This window comes from Poecilia formosa, unplaced genomic scaffold (genome assembly GCF_000485575.1).
Source record: "Poecilia formosa unplaced genomic scaffold, Poecilia_formosa-5.1.2 Scaffold242, whole genome shotgun sequence".
NCBI classification, from domain to species: domain Eukaryota; kingdom Metazoa; phylum Chordata; class Actinopteri; order Cyprinodontiformes; family Poeciliidae; genus Poecilia; species Poecilia formosa.
Genome location: NW_006800181.1, coordinates 869,949 through 892,003, shown reverse-complemented (window position 1 = coordinate 892,003; position 22,055 = coordinate 869,949). Strand labels below are relative to the sequence as shown.

Sequence of the window (22,055 nt, the reverse complement as noted above, 5' to 3'; positions counted from 1 at the left end):
CAAAGTTAATCTAAATACGAGACTTCAGATTAAAGCCGTTGAAGAGCCGAAAGAGCCGAGTCGTGTCACAAGAGCCGACTCTTTGAAAAGAGCCGAACTACCCATCACTACAGTACGGGGCACCACTTTCAGACGGATGTAGATCTTTTATAAACAGGTTTGTTTTCCATTTTGGGATTCTTAATTAGAATTTTAATTTAGACAAAGCTCAGTTATAACATCTTCAACAATAGTGTAAAAAAATATAAAAATAAAAATCAAGGCAAATCAAAGAGTATAATACAAATAGATTAATCTCTTTTATTGTTTCCATGCACAGAAAAAGCTTCTCAAAAATATGCAATGACAATTCAACAATCCCAAATAAATACTTTTTAAAAGAAATATGTAAAGAAAGTTGTAGATACCACTGACGGATTTAAAGTTTTTAAATACCCTCCCACCCCCCCCCAAAAAAACTATTTTATTGTTTCAAGACATAACAAAAGAGCAAAACATTTCTAATTTGAAGCTCCCACACAACACAAGTCATTTACACTGATCTAACCCCTTAGGTGAGTTTCCACATCATTTAAAAGCAGCGGCAGAAGAAAATGTACAATATTCATGCCGTTATATTAATTTTAAACAGTATGATCATTTGTCTTGTGATTCTAGCAGCTCCTTATTTCCTGTAAGCAGATCCTCGACAGGGTTTGGTTAAAAACGCATACATGTCAGAACATCTGGTGAAAATAAGGTGCACCGAAGCCCATTTCTGTCAGGCGAGAATGCAGAATGACGGCACAGTTTGTTTGGGGTTTTTTCTGGAATGTTAACAGATATGATTCTTCCATTCACAAATTAATCAAATGCGTAATGAGAATACTTAAAACCATAGTAGTGTAAAACCCCGGAAGTCAAGTCTCAGTTAAAGCCTTCAAATAAACCACTGTTTGTCTCTGGACCTTTATTCACCTGCATTAATCTCACATAATGTCAGAGTTCAACCGGAAATATCAAAAATGAGACTTTTTTTTTTTTGCCTTTTTTGTTGTTCAGCTCAGTCAGGTTTAAATATGAGAAATAAATTCAGAGAAAAATATTAATTTAATTATAATTAATGACTGACTTCAACACCATTATCCACATTCAAGATATCAGGTCACACTAGTTTGTAATCACAGGTCGAACTGGACCATCTTAAACCCGTCATGGTTTGTTCAAGTTTTCATTTAACTAAACCTTCTTGATTTCAAGTCTTTTGTAGATTTTCGCTGACACACAAAACTGCAAAAGACCCACCTTTAAATAATGGGAAAATGTAACTATAGAGCCCCCCATCGATCAGCAGGTGGAAAGTCATTCACCTCCCCCACTTCTGTGAAGGACTGCTCTCCCAGCGTAAACATCAGTTTGTATCTCATCCGAACTTTTTCCTGAGACACAGAAAAGCACAAACAGGCTCATGTTACACTGCCTGGCAAACATATTTGTATTCCTTGAGCATTTTCCCATCGTGTCACATTATAAGCACAGACTTCGGTGCATTTTACAGGGATTTAAGTTCAAGCAGTCCGTGTGTGAAATCTACCTTCAGAGGATTGGCAAGCAGCACGACCTGAGAGATGGCAGCAGGAGGAAGAATTGGATTGAAAGGGGCCAGCTCTGCTCCGGAGGGCGGCTGCAGCTTCACCTTCATCGTCTGCAGATGTTGTTAGAAAAGAAATCCAGGCGCTCAAATTTGAGAAGATTTAATAAAACTCAAGAAAAAAATAAAAAAAAAACCTGTAAGTAGCAACACAAACATATAAACTGTTACCCGGGGTACAGCAGCCTGGAGAACTATGTTCCTAACAGGCTGCGGGGCGGTGTTGAGCATCGACGCCACCATCACCAGAACGTCGGGCCTGCCGGGGGGACAGTCCGAGGCAAAATGGAGCAGAACACGGACACCGTTTTTGTCATACGCCGTCACAGGACAGAGCGTACCTATAAACACCAGACAGACCGACGTCAGTCAAAAACTGAGAACCTCATCTTTTGGAGGACATTTGTCTCTTCCGTCCATCCATCCATCCATTTTCTGTACACCCTTGTCCCTTAGTGGAGTCGGGAGGGTTTTTCTCTCTTTCATCTCCCAAAATCCAGAAATCCTCAATTTAGATTAAACATTTCATGCAGCAGCTGATTAATAGCAAATGTGTGGAATAGATAAATTGATTTTATGAAGTGGTGATTTATTCTCTTTTTTTTTGTCACAGTATGTACAAAGATTTACCAGACAAATAGCATCCACTCACAAGCAGCTATAGAAGGCAGTGCTGCAAAATTATTCTAAATGCAATAAGCGGTCCTTTTTTTAAAATAAATAAATAAATACTCTGCTTTCAAATCACAATTACAGTGAAATACGGTAAATTAGGGTCTACTTGAGGAAAATATAACCACATCTTTCTTTACCGTTGTCAGTTGCCCATTTTCACCACTAGGTGGTAGTAAAATGTAATATTTTGATTTTCAAAGAAACGCTCTTATTCCAAGAAACACTTTATAAACTGACCGCTTACTGTAGAAATATCTTCATCGACTGGGCATTTTGTTACAGTGAGATGTTCACAGATTACAAAAGATTTAGTGGAATCCAAGATGTCAAATTATGGGTAAAAATACTTTTTTTTCATGAATGGCAACAGAAGTTTTAACATGACTGAGGAGGTATGCAAGTTAGCTCTGGACTAAGACTGCTTCATTATGGAAAATATTATAAATCAGGATTATTTTTGGTCAACATGGCTATTATGTTTGGAAAAAATAATATTTACTGAAGACACACCAACAAATTTGAAACATGACACCTTCATGGCTTGACTTAAGTCAACATGAACCAACATTAGAAATTTGATTAGACAAATGATAAATAGTAGAGATAGAGAATTACTTGATGACATATTTGAGACAAATCCAGCTTTATGTTTACTTCCTGACTGAGGGGGTCACCCAAGGCACTGGTGATTCATTAGCATTCTCGACGGAGAGGGAGAGGCTCAGCTGCGAGAGCCTGCCGCTTGACGAGATGAGCAAAAACAACACACTCAGGCTCCAAAAATTTTAAGTAACGCCAGAAAAAAAAATTTCCAAAGAGAAGAGAACGTTTTTAGAGAGTTGTGAAGAGTCACTGCAGGTAACTATTAGGTTCACAATTTTGACTCTGAATTTTGACTTTCAGAGCCAAAATTGTAAATTCAATAAACTGCGCACACATCAGCAGCAAGAACAGAACAACAAAAGCAAAATGAGGCAACAAGTCAGTCGATAAATTCGTCTGATATTTGCAGCATTGCTCGAATCAATCCTAGCGAGCCCCCAGAGGAAGGCCAGAGGCCGTCAGTCCAGTGCCGACAGCACACTTAATCCGTTTCTTTTTGTTCCTGGATTGTGGCAGACGTTCAGTCAGCTCTGGCCTAATAAGCACCAAGCTCCATCAGGCAGAATTTCATTGATCAAGAAACTCCAAAGTCCTGATCTGCACTGTGTGTGAGAGAAAAATATGTCTACAACCTGATCCCTTGAGGAATGGTTATATTTTAAGATCAGGTTGGGGTGATCCAGGAGAGGTGGCAGCTTATGACCCCAACCACACCTTCCCAACCTCGTGCGCTCACACTCACACTCGCAGAATGTGAGTGTGAGCGCAACAGAATGCGCTCCCTAGATGAGAGCATCTGGAGTGAGATTGTAAAAAAAAAATTCAAAAAAATAATACTACCCAAGAAACATTTGATTTGAATTTATGAAACTCCAGTAACAACAAAGTGTACTTTATAAAGCGGCCTAATGAATGCTCAGACCAACAACGAAGAAAGAGCGAAAAGAACTCAAAATTCCTTGCAGTGAATGGAATCCTGGCAAGATGCAGAGACTGAGTAGTGTTATAAAAAAAAAAAACATCAAAGTTCAAAACCCCAGTCACCATAACAGCTAAAATATGGTGCTTTTAAAAATCGCCTACAGAGCATATTTTGTTGATTAAGAAAATAAAACCATCAACTGCAGTTAATTTTAACAGCACTGTCATAAGTTCTTGTTTCACCAACATCCAACCATGAGAAAGTTTAACTTTTTTTTAATAAAATCATTTGACTTATTATTTGAGGGGGCCAATTCCTAGGGCTGGACATAAATTAATTTAATCGATTAATAGAGCGTTTTGTTTTGAAGATTTCATTTTTGGAAAATCTTTTTATTTTTTCCACCACTGAACTCCTTGTTCACTGATGGAACAAGGAGTTCATTGGTGGAATCAATTGCTAAATTGATTTTAGCAATTGATTTGCTAAAATCAATTGTTCAAATTGATTTCTCAAACTACCACCTTGTTTGAGAAGCGTGTTTCAATTTCAGCTATGAATCCAGATTAACTCACGGAGTTATTGACTGAAATAAAAGCCAATTTTTAAGATGCATTCAATTTGTACTTTAATTTTTAAGGAGAAAAGCAAATGGAAAAAAAAATATCTATTAAAATTGGGAATCCAAGTTTGGACTAGAAAAAAGAACATTCTACCAATTTCAAAACATTTATTGGTATTTTTAAAAGCTGCCATTTTGGCTGACAGGAAATTGTTATTACTGCGAGATTGTCGCATTTCATTATTAGAACAGGGCACGTGTGTACTTGATCAAATGTTTTAGCTCTTAAAATACATTTGCCGTTTTCCACAACAGAATCCAAATGTCAGCAACTACTGGCACAAAACCAACAGAAATCATTAGGTTCTTTTCAACAAACTCACTTGGACTAATGGCCTCCAGAGGAACAAACACAGCAGCCAGGGAAACCTCGTCTCCTTTGCTTGGACTCGCCTGGCTCATGGGCTGGATGGGAGACAAGGAGCGCAGCAGAGGGCTGTCGTCTGGGTGACTTCGGAGGGCCGGAGGAGTAGACCACCCTTGCATCCCAGTTATCATCGCCGTAGTCGACGTTCCACTGTGACTGGAAGGAAACAAAAGCAGCGGTCAAATAATCTGGGAGAAAAGGAAAACTTCATTTTGGGAAAAGTTGGGAGTCATCAAGAGGTGTTGCAAATGAGGAAAAAGAGAAGTACTTTCCTTTACAAACTTTTTTTTTCTGTTTAAAAGGTCATTTCTTTTTCACATTCAAATAAAAATAGAAATCCAGGTTGCAGTTACATTATCTTTGTAACTAGCACACTTAACGTCTCAACAGAAAATATCTTCCTTTTAATGCGCACTGTGGAAGGTTTAACCGTCATTTAGAGCCGATCTACTCTCACCTGCTGCAGGACAGCAAAGGTTTCAGACCATTTATTTGTAGCCAGTTGTTGTATTGAGAAATGGAAATGTTACTTATTTCAAACTTGCCTTTTCTATGCAACAGAAAATTGAGTAAAGCTGTGAAGATGTAGACAACAATAGTTTCACATTGTGACTTTTACAACAGCTACAATATCACAGCCTTGAAAAATACACCAGAGAGACATGCAAAGGTATTCATGAAGTTTTCAGCATTTAGTCATGTCACAATGAAGAATTCTTTATGCAATAAACCAACAGAAGTAAGCAAGAAAAAAATAATAATTTGATAACTGGTGTGCAATATTTGCTTCCCTGGACTTTTTTATTTTTTACTGGTATCAGAGTAAAGGGGGATGAACACAAATGCTAAACAAAAACGTTCAAATTTTTACGTGTTAAAAATTGCGCAAAACATGAATCATGTTGCTTCTACTTTAAAAAATTATGCTTTACTTTATGTTGGTCTGCCAGATAAAGTGCCAGTAAAACGCCCTGAGGTTGTGACCGTAGTCAAATGTACATGTAATGGCCACCAGAGGAAATGGGCCTTTATTTTTCCACAGAGAGGAAATTCAGGTGCAACAGCAGCATCAGATACATATATAGGTTCACAACATGAGAAAATATACTGAAGAAACAAGATTAACAACAATAATAGTAATAATATACGGTATATGATTATAACATAAAAAAAATACTGTGCAGTTATTGGAATAGAAATATTGCACTCAATCCAAGGGATGTGAAAAACACAACAGACTACAATATATCAGCACATCAGTGCAGAAAAAGATGTACAATAATTTCAGAAGTGTTATTTAAAATGAGAAAATAACTGTGCAAATGCCATTAAGGATGCAAACATTTGTTTACATCCTTGCTGTTAGAGTTAGACTCTATAACTCTCTTAGGTTATAGAGTCTAAGAGCTGGAGGCGGGAAGAATCTATCAGACTGTCGCTAAAAAAAAAAGCTCTTTAATGTTGCATTTCTCCTGCTAACTCCCTACTATCTTATCTCTCCAGCACATGGCTTCTATGTCTTAATCCTAGCAGAACCAAAAGACAGGTGATGCACCGTTTCCAGAGCTGAAACAAGGACCGAGCTCGCACATCATTTAAAAGTGTGACATTTGAATTGAATGGTACTCACTTATCACTCCCGCCCAGATCCAGCATGGCGAGGTCTTGCAAATTGTGACTGAGAGAGGATACGGCGGGCTGGAAGGCCCCAGGTAAGGAGACATGCTGACGGCCGGCAGAGAAGGCTGGCGCGGTCACGCTGTGCGACGGCGAAGGGCCTGCCGGCGCCGCGGCGGTCAGCGCCGAGCCGAGCGGCGGTGGGAAAATGACCGACGGCGGCAAATCTGAAGCCGTAGCAGCTGGAGGCGCGAAGAAGGCGGGGAAGTTGGAGGCAGAGGAAGCTGTAGTTGTTCTGGTTGAAGTCGCTGGCGCTGGTGTCGTAGAGAGGGCTTGTTGGAACAGCGAAGGTGCTGAAAGTGCATCAAAGGCAGGAGGCAAACTAGAGTCGAAAAGAGCCAAGTCTTGACCAGAGTCCTGGAAACACATTTAATTATAATCAGAGCTACATTCAGCAAGGTAGACGGTAAAATGCTCCAGATCTTAGGGTCTTAGATTAAATACCTGTGAAGGTGGTAAATGATTGCTCTGATTTGAGGTGCTTGATTCATTGACTACAGGCCCAGGATCATTAAGGCCTGCAAATTTACACAAATTTCATTTTTAAGACGAAACAGATCATCAAGCAAAGACTTAAAAAGAAGATTTAGTCTGAAGGTTTGTACCTAAAGATAGCAGCTCCTCGTCCAGCAGGGAGAGGGCAGCAGAGGGTGGAGCTGCAGTCTTGGACTGAAGATCGGTGGTCGTCGATCCGCAGAGCAAGTCGCCCGAAAAAACCAGAGAAGAGGTTTGAGGTTCGTGCTGAGAAGGACTCTTGGTGTCCAGACCCACCAGGTCAATAAGAATCTCTGACTTGTTTGTGCCTTCAGAGCCTAAGAAATGGTGAAAAAAAAAAACAGAACAAGAAAGGCATTTGTTCAAATCAAATCATGTAACCATTAACTTTAAAGAGTAAGGTCTGCTCTAAATATACACAGACACATAAAACCTTAAGCAGGTTTGTGTGTGGTAGAGCAAAGCAGAGTAATGCCAAAAGCAAATAAAAAGAGAGTTTCAGAAGACTTTAAGTAGTGGTGTCTGAGAAAGAGGGCTAAATGCAGAGTTCCTCCATATTTTCCTGTTAAAATTACATCCATTTCCTGACTCAGTCCTTTTCAGGCCAGCAACAAAACAAAATGAAAAAAACATTTTGAGTACAATACAAGAGCCAAAATAAAAAAAGGACTGAATTTAATATACAGAGTTCACAGTTTGTACTTTGTATGTTTCAGAATGTTTCTGGGCAACAACTCTGCTTTTGACATCATGAAGTGACTGACCTTGCCTGCAGACGTTTTCTAGCATTTCATCAACTTGTAAACTTGCTGTTTTTTTTGTGAATTTGACAGAACAAAGTGAAGACAAATCTAACACACGCAGCACTAAATCAGAGCGAGTTATTAGTTATTTGATCGGCGCATCAGAAGTATTTAGTTTTCAAATCTGTCAGTTCCCATCCACTCCCCTATGCAGGCTTTACCTTGCGTGGCTGGAGTCTGAGTCCCTTGTGCAACGTCAGCGTCTCCGCTGATGGACTGCCCTTCGACTATCTTCTTATAGGAATTAATTGCACTGGAGAGGTCATCATTGGCCTGCAAGATCTCTCCTGGTGTGTGTTTTTTTTTGTAAACATTAGAGCGACAGTCAGGATGATACAAAGCAAAACTTTGGGTTCAATGTATTTCTGATACGTTTAAAAAAAAAAACTAGATCAAAAACAAGAGAATGAGACCATCTTTACCCAAGCTGCTGTCATCATCCTCGGTCTCAGTAGCCAGTTTAAATACTGTTTGTCTGAGCTTGTCACAGTCATTGTATAGTTCCTGAAAATAATGAGACATAAAGTTTAGATTCTTAACACTAAAGGGAAACTTTAAAACACAGAGAAGCAACGCTTTTCCTCTCGTCAGTAAATCTTTATTTTATATACGTAGAATAAAAAAAGAAAATCCTCTGATACATAGATTTAACTCAGATGTGGTTCAGCATTATGAACGTTACAACAGAGCTTCCAGAAAGGTTAATAAAGGCCAACGAATGGCATTATTAACCTGTCATCACAAAACACAGACCTTTATAAGCTCCTTATCTTCCTCAGTGGAGTCTTCTGGGCTGAAGTGAGCGAGCATTTCATTAAGGAGTTTCACACTGTTGCTGACGGCCTCCAGCGTGTTTTTTTGCTTTGCGGCTCGCTGTGATCGCACCTCGTCCTGTGACACACAAATGGGTTTGGGTTGTGTGTGGATGAAAGTAGCTCTGATTAAATCTGAGCTAAACTCACCTCCTTCACCATGTTCTTGATGAGCCGATTCGCCTCTTGAAGATCTTCGGGTTTTTTGCTTTTCAGAAGTTCTGCTAATCTCTGCAGAGGAATTAGAAAAAAGCTTTAATCAGCCAGACTCTCTTCCCACAGACGCAGCAGGCAGAAGTAAGATTATCATCTCCCACAAACAACAACAACAGAAAATAAATAAATTAAAGTACTAGCAAGCCTAATCCGTGGATCGACTGCTGCCAGCACAATCTAAACACAGTTTGTGTTGTTTACATCGAGGACAAACCTAAATCCTGTTCGTGGACAAACTGCACAATATTTTTATGTTATCTTCTTGTACAGTGCATTACTACTTATCTTGTTTTGGGGTTTTTTATCCATTTTTAACACCTTTTCATTTTTGTAACTCAATCCTCTTGAATTTCAACAGTCTGGAACAATAAAGGAAACTTCTATTCTATTTAAATTGGGCATTCTTTGGTCTGAGGCTATAGCAGAGAATCTTGGGTATTCACACAAACACATAATGTGTTAAACTGACCTTGCTCTTTTTCTCATCGTCAAATACAGGATTCTTGGGACGTGGAGAAGGTGAGGGGATTAATGTGGCATTCAGGGAGACTTCAGGGTCAACTACAACAATACCTAAAAAAAAGTTTAAAAAAAGAAGAAAGCTCATGCAATTAAAAAAAAGATTTAAAACTCATACCTGTTGCAGTATTTGCTTATTGGAGCCACAGCCATACTTTACCCTGGGATTTCAGCATCTGATAGGCCTCACAGATCTTTGCTTCATCAGGAAGAGACACAGTCCAAGTATACAGCATCTCTATGACCTTCATTTTCACTTTGTCTGAAACTCTGTCTCCTAGGTACTGGAAACCAAAGGCTATTATTATTAGTTCATCTTAGAATCACACAAAACATTAATGCAGATAATATCATCACGACCAAGGCTGCACAACATCAGGAATAAGCACAGTTCCAAGCCTGTTAAAGTTGTGCATGTGGTATTTGTTGGGTCATGTGGCAGGAATGATGACGCAGTGCAGGATTGTGTTTAACTCAAGCAGAGAGTGAAATGTCAGAAATGTGGTCTGCTTTTCAAGAGCATATCAATGCATATTGGTTATTGGTCCAAATTGGATTAGCAGATGTTGATATTAGCACCAATTTTTATACTGACGCATCTGTGATCTTTGAGGATCTTGATCACCAACATCTAAGCCTACATTCCCACAGCAGGGAAATGCGACCCCATGCAACCCCAAATCTGTTTTTTTTTTTTTTGCATATATACAACCAATATACAGAATCTTTTTCATGGCAGTCTGAACGGCCCAATTCTGATCATTTCATTCCCCAAAAAGTCTGATTTGTGCCACTTCCATACACGGTACTAAATCAGATACATATCCGATTGTTTTCAAGGCGGCTGTAGTCTGAACAGTCGTGCTGCATTTCATCTGACTTTGATGTCACTGAGATGAGACATGCGTCATAATAGTTCTGCACCAGAAGAAGCACGACGCAGGAAAAGAGCAGATGAAAGTTACAATTATAAGTTCGAGTTCCGACAACACGTCCAAACAGATTTCTCTACAGAAGTTGCAGTCAATGCCCTACAAAAGGTCGTTGCTATCTGTTGTGCTTTTTTTTCCATGTCTTCCTTCTTATGATCTTGTGACAATCCTGTCGGCTCCCATTGCTCAACAACTTTAAGTGGCATCCATTACTACTTCCATAAACAGAGAGCTGCTGTGGGATGGCAATGCTTTTGGGTTGTAAATCTTTCAGACAAATGTCAAAAATTAGATTTCAGAAAAAAGATCAGATATGCGCATCAAGACCTGCTACATAAACATAGCCATCGTCAGGTGTAGGCATCGACAAAGCTCATACAAATTGCCAAACACAATATTAACCAGCAGAATTTTAATTCCTGGCACCTGAAATTTAAAAGCTACCCAAATATTACATCAAATGAGTTCTTTGCTGTTGCAATACTGCACACATTGAGGTGATGACAATTGCAACTCCATATGTTGCGCAGCCCTGATCATCACAATTTCTGAGGATATGAGTGTTATTGTTACTTACTTTGGGTGAGACCACCTTTATCAACTCATTTAAAAACTTAAATTTTCCAACTTCATTATGAAATCGCCGTCCACAGTTTTTCATACATGCTTCAAGAACCTATGAAAGAATCCCAGCACCATTAGCTTCATGCTGTAGGATGTAACAAAAAGGGGTTAGGGAGGAAACACTGAAGCATTGAAGGTGCCCACCGTTAGTGCTTGCATCGCCTCCCACTCCTGAGGGGACTGAATCTTGTGCGCCAGCAGTCTGACAGATATCTGAGGACTAAAAAAATATCAAATAAAGTAAGAATGCAAAAGGAATTTTCAATACCAGAGCTAACAAAGCAGCATGTATGCTTACAAAGGAGAGGTCACATAAAATCTGATTCAATGGATATGACTGAATGCTAAGAGATAGACTGAGCTAAATGAATAAATGTGACAATACCCTTCCAGCTCTTTATTAATTTGATCACAGAAACCCATTATGTACTCCCAGTCTTCCTGTCTGTTGGAGGGATTGGTGGCTTTATCTGAAAAAGAGAAAATACAAACTCAAAGGATGAAACGCATTTCACCCTTGCATTTCAAAACCACGTATCCTTACATATGGACTGCAGACTAACAGTCACTACACCTTATGTATCAAGATTTGTAAATTTGGAACCTTATTATGTAGTACTGCAATATTTTTTACAATGGACATACTGATGACACACAACTTTATGTTTCTGTGTCAACACATGGTAACAGTCACTAAGTGTGTCCATAATGGGTGGATGGGTTCAGAAATTCCACCAGCTTAATGCAGAAGAGAGAGAAGCTATTGTTTCTGGTCACAAGACTCAACTGGATTCAATGAAGCTTAAAACCATGGAGCATGCATAGATGCATTGGACTAGTTATGGACTGAAATCTAAATTTGAAAACTCTACGAAAAAAAAAAAAAAAGTCAAACTACATAGAAGTACCACCAACGAATCAAATGTTTGGATTCTAAATTTCAGAGCTGCTTGTCAGGTACTAAATACCTGGACCCCTCAGGTTCAGAGAGGTGCTATGTCAACAGTTCCCAGGACCAGAAATAAACAGGAGGAGCAGAATTGAGCTTCCACATTTCTCAGCTCTGAAACAAACTCCCTGAAAACCTGAGATGTGCAGAAACAGCTGCTGCCTTTAAATCAGAACTGAAAACAATAACTAGTGTTTACTGCAGCTTTTCCATAAAAATACAGTTTTTGTTGTTTTGTTTTTTAATGACGCCTGAGCCTTTGGTAAGAAAAAAATAATTGTCCCATTACCAGTTTCTCTTGTTTTTACTTTTCTGTCATATCTAAATATTTTAGACCAAACAAATTCTAATATCAGAGAAAAATAACTAAAATAAACACAAAATAGAGGTTTTCATATGGTGATTTAATTTATCAGGCAAAAAAGTTATCTGCCTTCCTTGTTAAATCTCTACACCATTAAATTAAAGTTTTATTCAAAATATATTTTTTTAAATACTCAAGTTATCTTGGTTTGATATTATACTTCCTATGCTGACCTGGAACATGTAAGTGAGAAGTATACAAATAAAAACAGAAGAAATCCAGAAATAGGATTAAGCACTTTAGTACAGCACTGTGTTTGTTTTTAGTGAGCTTCTCAAAAGATATTAATATGCTTTCAATGTTTTTCTCATCTTTAGTAAACCTTGTACAACCTCTGTTCCTTGATGTTTCTATGAAGGACTGAATGGGCATAAAAATAAGGTTGCCTCATTTACGGTTTGATATCTGGAAAAAAAATCTATGTACCACAAATATTTTTGTTCATATCCTGGCAATGCACTCTCAAAAATATCTAAATTCATTTTAAATATATTTAATTGTGTTAAAGGGGTAGGCATATGAACATGTCCTTCCGTAAGCAACATATAAAACACTATATGTCAACATTATATAGGTGTACATAGGTAGGGTATGGGGTCTTGAAGGCAGGACTCGACCAAAACAACCATACAGATGCACTCTCCAATATTTACACTTAGCTGGTAGCAATAATGTCAGAACTTTGTCATATCGTGACTAAAAGCAGACATAAAGCTACAACTTACACCCTGTGAAGAACACCCAGTGACCCTGTAGTCTCTACCTTAAACAGTCATTCTGCTTTTTGGTACAATATCAGGAGCTGTTTGAACTTTCTCTGGTTAAGATCGACGACATTTAACATTTTTTTTTAAAGTCAAATGTTACACTGAGTCGTTCTAGGATAACACACTCATCACGTTTTGAAGCAACACCAATTTAATGCCGAATTAATATGCAAAGGCAGGCAGCAGACGAGAATTTAGCTTGTGACACTTATCATCTGCTGTTAGCTGGGTTAGCATCTGATGACAACACAGAGCAGTTAGCGTGCTAATATTCAGCTACGGTCATGTCACGGGAATCGAACAGATCATTCGGATAGATGTGGAAATAGAGCACATACATGCACACCAGTAGCATTAATATCAGGCTTGAGAAAAAATTACGAACTATGTACTCACTAAGCCAAGACTCCAATGACTCTCCATCATCCGCCATATTTGTTCTCTCGAAGAGAAACAACGCGTGACTTCTGTTGCCTTCACGTGCCTCCAAAAGAAATGGACTTTGCAGTTACTCTTGACATGCAGATCATTGTCATCGTATTCATGTATGTGATTCTGATGTATTCTTTGCGAAGGTGAACTCTTAATTTGCTGTCGAATTATACACACTATAGCCTATTTTATTTTACACATTTTATTATTAGTGCTTGAGGAACTTTTGTATTTGTATTGTGAAGGTGTCATGTCATGTACGAAACAACGACACTGAAGGGTTATTTGAAGCTGTCATTTCTAAATCCAATGAAATATTGTAAATTATCAATATATCAGAATCTGTGTTTCATTTTTTTATCGATAGATGTAATGTTAGTCCCTCATCAAAAACATACTGGAGTGTTGCTTTGATTCTTTCTTGCATGTTTGAGAATTCCTTAATCTTCTTTGGCAGTCATTCGGGGTTGCATAAACGCTTGCTCTCATGCTTAGTGAGAATATAGTTGTATTTTCACAAAACTTCTTGTTGGAGCTGCAGTCTCCAGCTGAGATTTCGTCCAGTAGAGCATCTCTCTCCCGAGTCTCCCAGTCAACTCCTCCAGACCAGCAATTATTAAACACCTTGTGAAACTGCAGGTCCGGTGAGCTTATCATACCAACTACTTCACAGTCCAGGATTCCCAAGAATAGTTGCGATGAAGGCAGTGTCAGAAAAAGTTAAGAACTTTTTAAAGAGACAGACGCTCAATTTCAGGGATATAAATGTAGTAACTTTTACATCCCTGGTTCAAGTTTTCCAAAATTTGAGCCCATTTTGGAAAATTGGCTCAAAATGGACCAATAGTCAAATTCTATTTAAGTCATATTCGATATAGACAATATTTTTATATTCTTATATTCTTTTATATTCTATATATTATATTATATTATTTTCTTAAACTTTAATTACTTTTGGTGTTACTTGAACTACACCAAAGGTGTTCTCATGTATAACAATTGTTGTCATATAAAGCAATGTCTTGTATTGTTATACATGACATAACAATACCATGTGCTATAAATGACATTGACTTGTGGCCTGTCCTTGTTGTAGCCTGCTGGAAAAGCGTGATTTTAAAAACAATGTTTTGCAAACTTTGTGTTCTTCACTTGTTTCACTGCAGAAATAGCAGAGAGAAGTTTTTGTAATAATTCAGAAAGAGAGAAACTCACTCTCTTCCAGGTCCAAACAGTGTTATTCAACAACGCCAGAAGCCAAAATCAAAACATAAAAAAACTATTTCAAAAAGAAAATACAAAAGGAAAAAAATATATATCCCAGAATTTGAAGACACTGTGCTCCGTTCTCACCATGACTGTAAAAAGAAAGTTGAGAGTCTGTTAAATAATTTCTTTTAACAGTTAAACTATCAATTACCTCAGAAAATCCTTGAAACTAAAACAAGACTTAATTAACAGGTTGGCTTTGATACAAAGGGTCACTGCACTCAGTGGGTCTGCTCATCTTCCTATCATGTCTCTGTCAAAGAGACATAGTTTCATAAATTACATCAGACTATCTGCCAGTATGAAGAAACTTCATCTTAAAACAACAACATTCTCTCAGTGTAATGAAGGTTTATTAAGTTGTTAAATGTTGACGAGATAAATATGCTACGGAAAGTTAAAATAGCAGCTTTCCCCCAGCTTGGAGTGAAAGATATTCAGCGAATGAACTTCCTATTTTCATTTAATGAAGTCTAACTCACATCCTTACATTGACTCCATGTAGTTCTCACAGATTTCATCACATAAGCCTTTATATTTCCATTATAAAATCGAGAACATTTATTAAGCTGTTCCTTGCACTCTAAGAAGAGATGCTGTACTTAATCATGAATCCATCCATCCATTCATCTATGTCCGTGAATCTTTGAAGGGCTGCAGGGGGGTTTCTACTGCTACCCTCCCTGTAATATATATAGTCAAACATGTTATTTTTAACCAAGGTTTTAGCTGCTTTAACATCTATGTCTTGCAGTTTCTTTTGTCAAAAATAATTTTTTTAAGCTGTGATCAGTTTAAAATGATTCACAATACCAGTGCAAAGCCATGACCTATGTGGACTCATTTTGGCTGATGATCAAATATCCATTTTGTTATAATCCCACATGGGGTCTGCAACAGAGGCTCTGGCAGCGGCACCCCTAATCATTGACTAGGCTCTTTGTGTGCTACGTGTACCGATGTGTGAATATTGATTTCCTGCTCTGGGGCCACACCGGAACCAGCTAACTCGGCTGTCTGATCATTTTCATGAGGAAAATCAAGTGGACTCATATTAAATCAGTCACTGTATTCTGTCAACTACAGCTACTTTTGTGTTGCTTCTCCTTTCCTTCACTGCATCACAAGTACTGAGATTGTGAATGCAAGTCCCTTAATTCCTATTGTGGCATTGTGAGGTAACTTCTGTGTGTATTGTCTGTGCTGCTTGTTGAAAGGTGTGAACTCAGTCATGTTGATTGTACTGTCCAACCTGAAAAACTTGGCCTTTTGTGCAGTCAAAAAACTCAGATCTTGGTGACTGAGTCAGAAGGTTTATTTACTTTCTTGTTCTTATTTTTACTACTTTGTCTCACATTATTGTTTGTACATAAACTTTTGCACTGACTCTCATGTCACAACCAGAAATGTTTGTGTTTAATTGGAATTTTACACACTAGACAAACACAATAGCACCTAAAAATGAAGTGAAAGTAAGTTACGGTTATACATGGTTTATTTGACATAGCTGTTTAGATGAAAGTCAACCAAGTGAAGGCATTCCTGCACGGACAGGCAGATAGATGGTTTGAAAGTAAAGTGAAAGACAGTTATGTTTGCAAAGAAAAAACTTCAAGCACGCTGTTTCTTTTACCACATCAGGGACCCTCCGATTAAAAGAAGAAAGATTTCAAAACAAATTGGCTCAGTCCATCTAAAATGATAGCAGTCAGAGTTTCATTTAACCTGCAGAGAATGAAACATCCTAGTCATTTATACAGAAAATACTTTTTTATATTACTAGAGTGGCAAAAAAGCATACGATAGTTTCCATTGAATGCTCGAGTGGCTGAGCCATTTATAAGAAAATCCCAAGATCACGAAAGACTCACAGAGTTGTCTCTTTTAAGCCTTTAAGTCAAATCGTGCATGGTTTCTTCACACACTTGAGATCCCCAGCGATGTTCATTCTAAAGTCGTCAACATTTGACCTACAGGTTCCTTTCTGTCCTGAGTGGATCAAAATAACATGTCTGGAAAACACCTGAACTCTCTGTTGGCTTCAGATGCACTTCAGTAATAGTCGCACATTGTAAATAAAAGAATACTATTGAGCCACAGGGTTTTAGTCAAGTGAGAAATTGATTGCAATTGTTAGACTCAACTGTTCTAAATTGCAGACACATAATCAATCACAGGGGGCAATGGAAGTAGATCAGAGAGACTGCGGATACGTGACTGGTATAGTAAAATAACCTGTCTTCCCACAAATTGTGGGACTGATTTGGTAAAAATCCAAACCAGCTGAACACTGTAGCTTGTGAAAACCCTGTACTAGTTACTCAATGTGCAATGGCTAAAACAACCAGTAAAGGATGACAACTCTAACAAATGTCTTTGTCTAAAATCTCCATTACTGGAAGCTGCTTCACTTATTTATAATTTGGGGGTTAGAGGGCTTTTAACCATAATCTCAGTTGGGACAACAAATTCTGTCCCACTGGGGCACAGGCATCTTAAGGTCTATTAAAGCACCTCTATTAAATGTCCCCTGACCAGCAATGGCCGATGTGCCACAGAACAGAGTGATAGTTTATAAAGTCCAACTCTGCAATTTGAACTTCTGAAAGGAAGGGGCAGCTGAAAGCAATTTAATACAACCCTCTGCTGGATAGTCACAGCAGCAGTCTTCAAGGGTTAGGGTCACATAGAAAAATCAACCCAAGTCTAAAAAATAGCAAGTCATTTAAAATAAAAGATTATATCAAAAATCATGCTTTGTGACTGCAACTATTTTAAAGACAGCATGTGGTGCTTGGGAAATGGAATTGATTTAAGGGTTTTACTGATGCACTGAATCGTAGGCAGGCTTCTTATCTCTGCCCTGCAACAAATTTACATTTGAAGATCAAAAAAGCCACATTAAATATTAATTTCAATTGCATTTCTAGAAAAGCTTTTATATCCTCGGAAATGTTTTGATGTGATGAAATCAAATGGAAAAATGTGACGATTCTTTTAAGAGAATCTTTTAAGAGAATCTTAAGAGAATCCTGCAGCTTTATCGAAGGTTAAACTGTGAAAAAACCTTCCAAGAGCTTGTTTCTGGTTTTTGAAGCGAGGTTGCTTTATTTGAAGAGTATTAGAGTAGATTTGCTACTCAAAGAATTAGGTTGGGTATAAATCATCAAAAAAAAAAAAAAAACATCCTCATGAATAAAAAATGTAACATGGCACAATGTTGCAAGATGTTAACATCTGTAACAAACATTTAAATAATTGTCACTTTTTATCTTTTTTTTTAAAAGAAGCAAATAAATTCCTTGCATCTCTACTCTTCCCACTGTTGCATATCGTTCAAGTGCTGAATTGAGCAATACAAACATTTACAGAATAAAGTCATAGATTTAGTGACTGCATGACGCCACTAGCCCATTATTCAAATTTGTCCACTTGAATGATTAATGGGAAAGATCCATGTGAGAACATTAAAGTGTATGTCCTTGAAAGAGCCTCATGATTTTCAATAAGCTTCTGATCTGCTTGAAGACAGACTTTGGAGATATGTTGAATGTGTCTTTTGAAGCCGGATTCCAGTCATCTCATACTGATTACATACTGTGAGCAAAGAAAAGGTTGACTTCATCTTTATTTTCATGTAACCTTTTCATTTATGGATTTGGACACCTCACTAAAATTTGGCACAAAAATAAGGAAAATTGAGTGGGTTGATTTTTCTTTTCTTTGTGTAATAATGTTTTGTGGCAGTAAGTCTTATACTACAGGAAAGGCTGTTTTTTAGTATAATTTCTTTAGAGTCTAACAATTAAAAACTTCCCAAATACCTTATTCTTCTACTGACTTTTGTTTTTATATTATGATACTATGAATGCTTAGAGTCAGGTGCTTAATTTGTGCCCCTATCTGTGGACGCAGATCTGACATCCATTATGACACATACGACTGATCAAGAGAATAGTGCAACTTTAACAAGAATCAAGAAGACATTTCCTTTACAATGTCACAACAGAGGGACTGTAGGCAGTCTTTCATAGATTTGAGGTCAAGGTTTCAGGACAATGTGGACAAAACCTCCCTACCTAGACAATCTGAATCTAACTGCACGCAGTTTCTGGTCTTATGGGGTCAGAGTCTGTATCTCATCAATTTGAACCTGAATTTAGTCCATGTTCACCCCCAGAGAGCAGGATTTATCAGCTGCTTTCACATCACAGTTCCACAATAAAGACGTGCCCTAATGAAGACCATTTTGTGCTTTCAAATCATGCAAAGCAAAGAACCCTGGACCATGTTGGCTTTCCATTCAGACTGCTGAGCAACAAATCAAAAGCGCACTGTCGGTCCAGCATTCACCAGCTGAGGATTTTGTCATGACTGAGCTCCCGACGAAACTGTCCAAATGCATTCAGCGCATTGATTTCAAGCAAACTTGTATTTGGCAGCTTTGATGGACACTGGATACGACGTCTCTAATCTGTGTGCGTCAGTGCATCATCCTTCCAGCAGGGCAATGACAAGGTAACACACAGCCAGAGTTTCAGTGTTCAGATCAAGGGATGTGTGTGTTGAAATGCCCTCGTTAAAATCCAGAACAAAAGCCTTTTGAGGAATTTGTAGAAAGATTTTAAAAAGTGTGTCGACCAATTAGTCCCTTCTAATCTGACTGAACTTGAGCTATTTTGCAAAGAACAAAAGGCAAACATTTCAGCCTCCAGCTGGGCAAAGATGTTAAAGACGATAAAAACCACATACGCATTTCTTTGCGCTTATCCACACAAAGATGCATTAAAATGCATGAAAATTTGTAACAGAGTGTCAACAAGTTCAAGGGGAATGAATCCTGTTGAACAGAGTTGTGTTTAAAAAATAAATCACATGTAGCTGGAGTGTGGCTGCACTTTCTCTAAAAATAGAGCAAAGTTCTCCAGGAATCAGAACCTCAGAACCATTCTTCATGTTTTTATTTCATCATATTGTTTTCTGCCTGGTCTTGTCTCATTGCCAGAAAAATGAAGGACTAATTAGGATTTAGTGCCAAATGTCAACATGTTCGAGAGACAGGCTTTGTACGATGCATCTAACAAGCTGAACAATCTGGAACACTGTAAAGGATGAGTCTGTCAGCAGTGCGAAAAAAAATCAGGCCGTCTCTGTCATCATATCGGATTCACTGTCTTTTATTTTTTTGTCTTTTCAAGATGTAACCTTGTTGACCTGGAACAGTAAAATGCCTGCTGTGCTCATCTTCGTGCATGGTAGGTTGTGACAGTTTCCTTCAAATACAAAAATACACATCATCTCTAAGTGTTTATCTACTCCACATGAAAGACTAAAATGCTGCCACAGAAAACTCTCAGTGTTTGAATTTGGAGTCAGTATTTATCTTTCAGGGTCACACATTTTCCCCACACTGAGTGCTTCTGAAAAAAGCAGACCTGGTGGTCTCGCAGGTGTGCTTCAGTTTTGTCCCTCAACCTAATTTAAGAGCATTCTCACTCAAAATTTTCTGGTAGAGAGCAAAATTCATGGTTTCATGAATCATGACAAGTCATCTAGATGTTGAAGCTGCAAAGCCTGTCCAGACAACCACACTCCCACCACTACGTTTAGATGTTGGCATGAGGTCGTTTTTGTGAACACCCAGAGATTTGATAGGTTGCACTTTTGTCTCTTCAGCCTACAGAATATTTTCTTATTGTTAAAAAATGAATTCTGACCTCAACTGAGGCAAGTCTGAGGCTTATGGGAGGTTTATTTACTGTTCTGTGTTTTCTCTGTTTCTAATTAATGTCCCTCACTGCTTCACTCTGGCCTTTTTAACTCAGTGAAATGAATATCTAAAGAATGGGAGACCGTAGGCTTAATTTATTTTATGTTGTTAGAAATATTCTACTGAAGTGATTTCAACATTCTACAGGTGCGAATAGTTTATACAAGTTCAACAGTTAAGAAGTTCTTCTTTTAAAGGAGGAGTGCTTCCACAGATAAACTTAACTCCGTGTTTGTGTGTCTTCACTGTGTGCAGTAAAAATGCCAGTGTTGAATTAACACCCGAAAGTGTCTATATGTGTCCAAGTCAGCTGGTGTTAAATTCAACAATACAGAGTGTCACATTAACATTTACAACGGTGCTGGTGTTAAAATATACTAAAAGTAACACCAGTGTAGTGTTGATCACAAAACATAATGTGGTGTTAAAAAAGTAAATAATTGACCCACAAGGTGCCCATGTCAATCAAATCCAGTGGAAAATACTCAAAACAATACACAGAAATGGAAAGTTTAACTTTTCTTAAACCCATTTCAGTATTATAGACCAATGTTAATTAAAAAAAATGTGTGTCAATCTTTTAACACTTTCAAAAGTGTTATTTTAACACCTGCTGACTTGGACACATATAGACACTTTTGGGTGTTAATTCAACACTGGCATTTTTACTGTGTGCGTGTGTGTGTGTGTGTGTGTGTGTGTGTGTGTGTGTGTGTTACTTGTCTTCCCTGTCACTGAAGGAACAACCTTATCAGGCATCCATTGCGGGAGCTTGTTCTGAGCTGTTTCTAATCTCAATCAAAAAAGTTAATCTCTTTTAAAGACAGTGTTATTTAAATATGTTTAATACTCAGAATGAGAAGTTCATAAAAATGTAAATTTGGTTGTAAGATTGGATTTTTTGATTATTGGTTTATGGATATTAATTTTTCATTGTCTAGAACAACACAAGAGATTGTTTTCTTCTTCATGTCTCCATCACAAAGGACATGAACACATACACTGTGGATTCCATTACAAATAATTGCCAGTAAGAGAAAAATAACACTTGTGGGGACGTGTTTCTTTTTCTAATTACATGCAAACTTTTTAAACAAAGACTATTTTATGTGGAAACAAAACATTTTCCAAAGACAGTTTGGACATTGTGTGTGTTTTTGTGAACAGAAAATACAGATGTGGCTCAGCTATACAAAAAAGTTATCGCTCTCTTTGTGAGGACTTTGTTGTGCATTTCTACAATCATTTGCCTCAATGTAAACAAAACTTCTACTCTGAAAAAAAACTGGATTTCCACTGTAAAACCATTCATAAATTCCTCTACTATTAAACCAGTTGCATCTTTATCTGGTTTATTTATGTCTATGTCTTTACTCCATTGAATAAAGTCAATTGAGTAATTTTTAACATATTACTCAGCAGGAAATCATACTTTTAGCACCCTTTTCTTGAATTAGTCTAATTTAAATTCAAATATTTAAATGAATTTAAATGACCGCATGACAAGATAAGTGAGCCTTTTTCAAATTCAGAGATCTAAAACATTAAAAGTTTTGTTTTATTTAATGTGTGTGTCTTAATGACTGTGTGTTGTGATTTTCTCCCTT

General features: G+C 37.7%; 1 protein-coding gene across 1 annotated transcript; it reads right to left on the bottom strand.

The window, feature by feature from the left end:
- Positions 1 to 275: 275 nt before the first annotated feature.
- On the bottom strand, positions 276 to 13,476 carry gga3a (golgi associated, gamma adaptin ear containing, ARF binding protein 3a). The gene is made up of 17 exons (XM_007569585.2): positions 13,374 to 13,476; positions 11,283 to 11,367; positions 11,042 to 11,117; positions 10,851 to 10,949; positions 9,502 to 9,625; positions 9,292 to 9,395; positions 8,757 to 8,837; positions 8,548 to 8,685; positions 8,217 to 8,298; positions 7,956 to 8,081; positions 7,102 to 7,308; positions 6,941 to 7,014; positions 6,450 to 6,853; positions 4,776 to 4,975; positions 1,802 to 1,971; positions 1,574 to 1,684; positions 276 to 1,418 (listed from the first exon to the last, which is right to left on the bottom strand). The coding sequence occupies exons 1-17, from the start codon at positions 13,408 to 13,410 to the stop codon at positions 1,308 to 1,310; spliced, it is 2,229 nt and encodes a 742-aa protein (XP_007569647.1). The 5' UTR covers positions 13,411 to 13,476; the 3' UTR covers positions 276 to 1,307.
- Between the last annotated feature and the right edge of the window lie 8,579 nt (positions 13,477 to 22,055).

Bases quoted from the DNA above. Each gene is read 5' to 3' on its own strand.
- gga3a (XM_007569585.2), bottom strand. From the start codon at position 13,410: ATGGCGGATGATGGAGAGTCATTGGAGTCTTGGCTTA. The intron at 8,082-8,216 runs GTAAAGATGGTC...AACACACACCAG, and splicing joins GGATGATGACAGCAGCTTGG to GAGAGATCTTGCAGGCCAAT. The intron at 1,419-1,573 runs GTAGATTTCACA...TCTGTGTCTCAG, and splicing joins TGCTTGCCAATCCTCTGAAG to GAAAAAGTTCGGATGAGATA.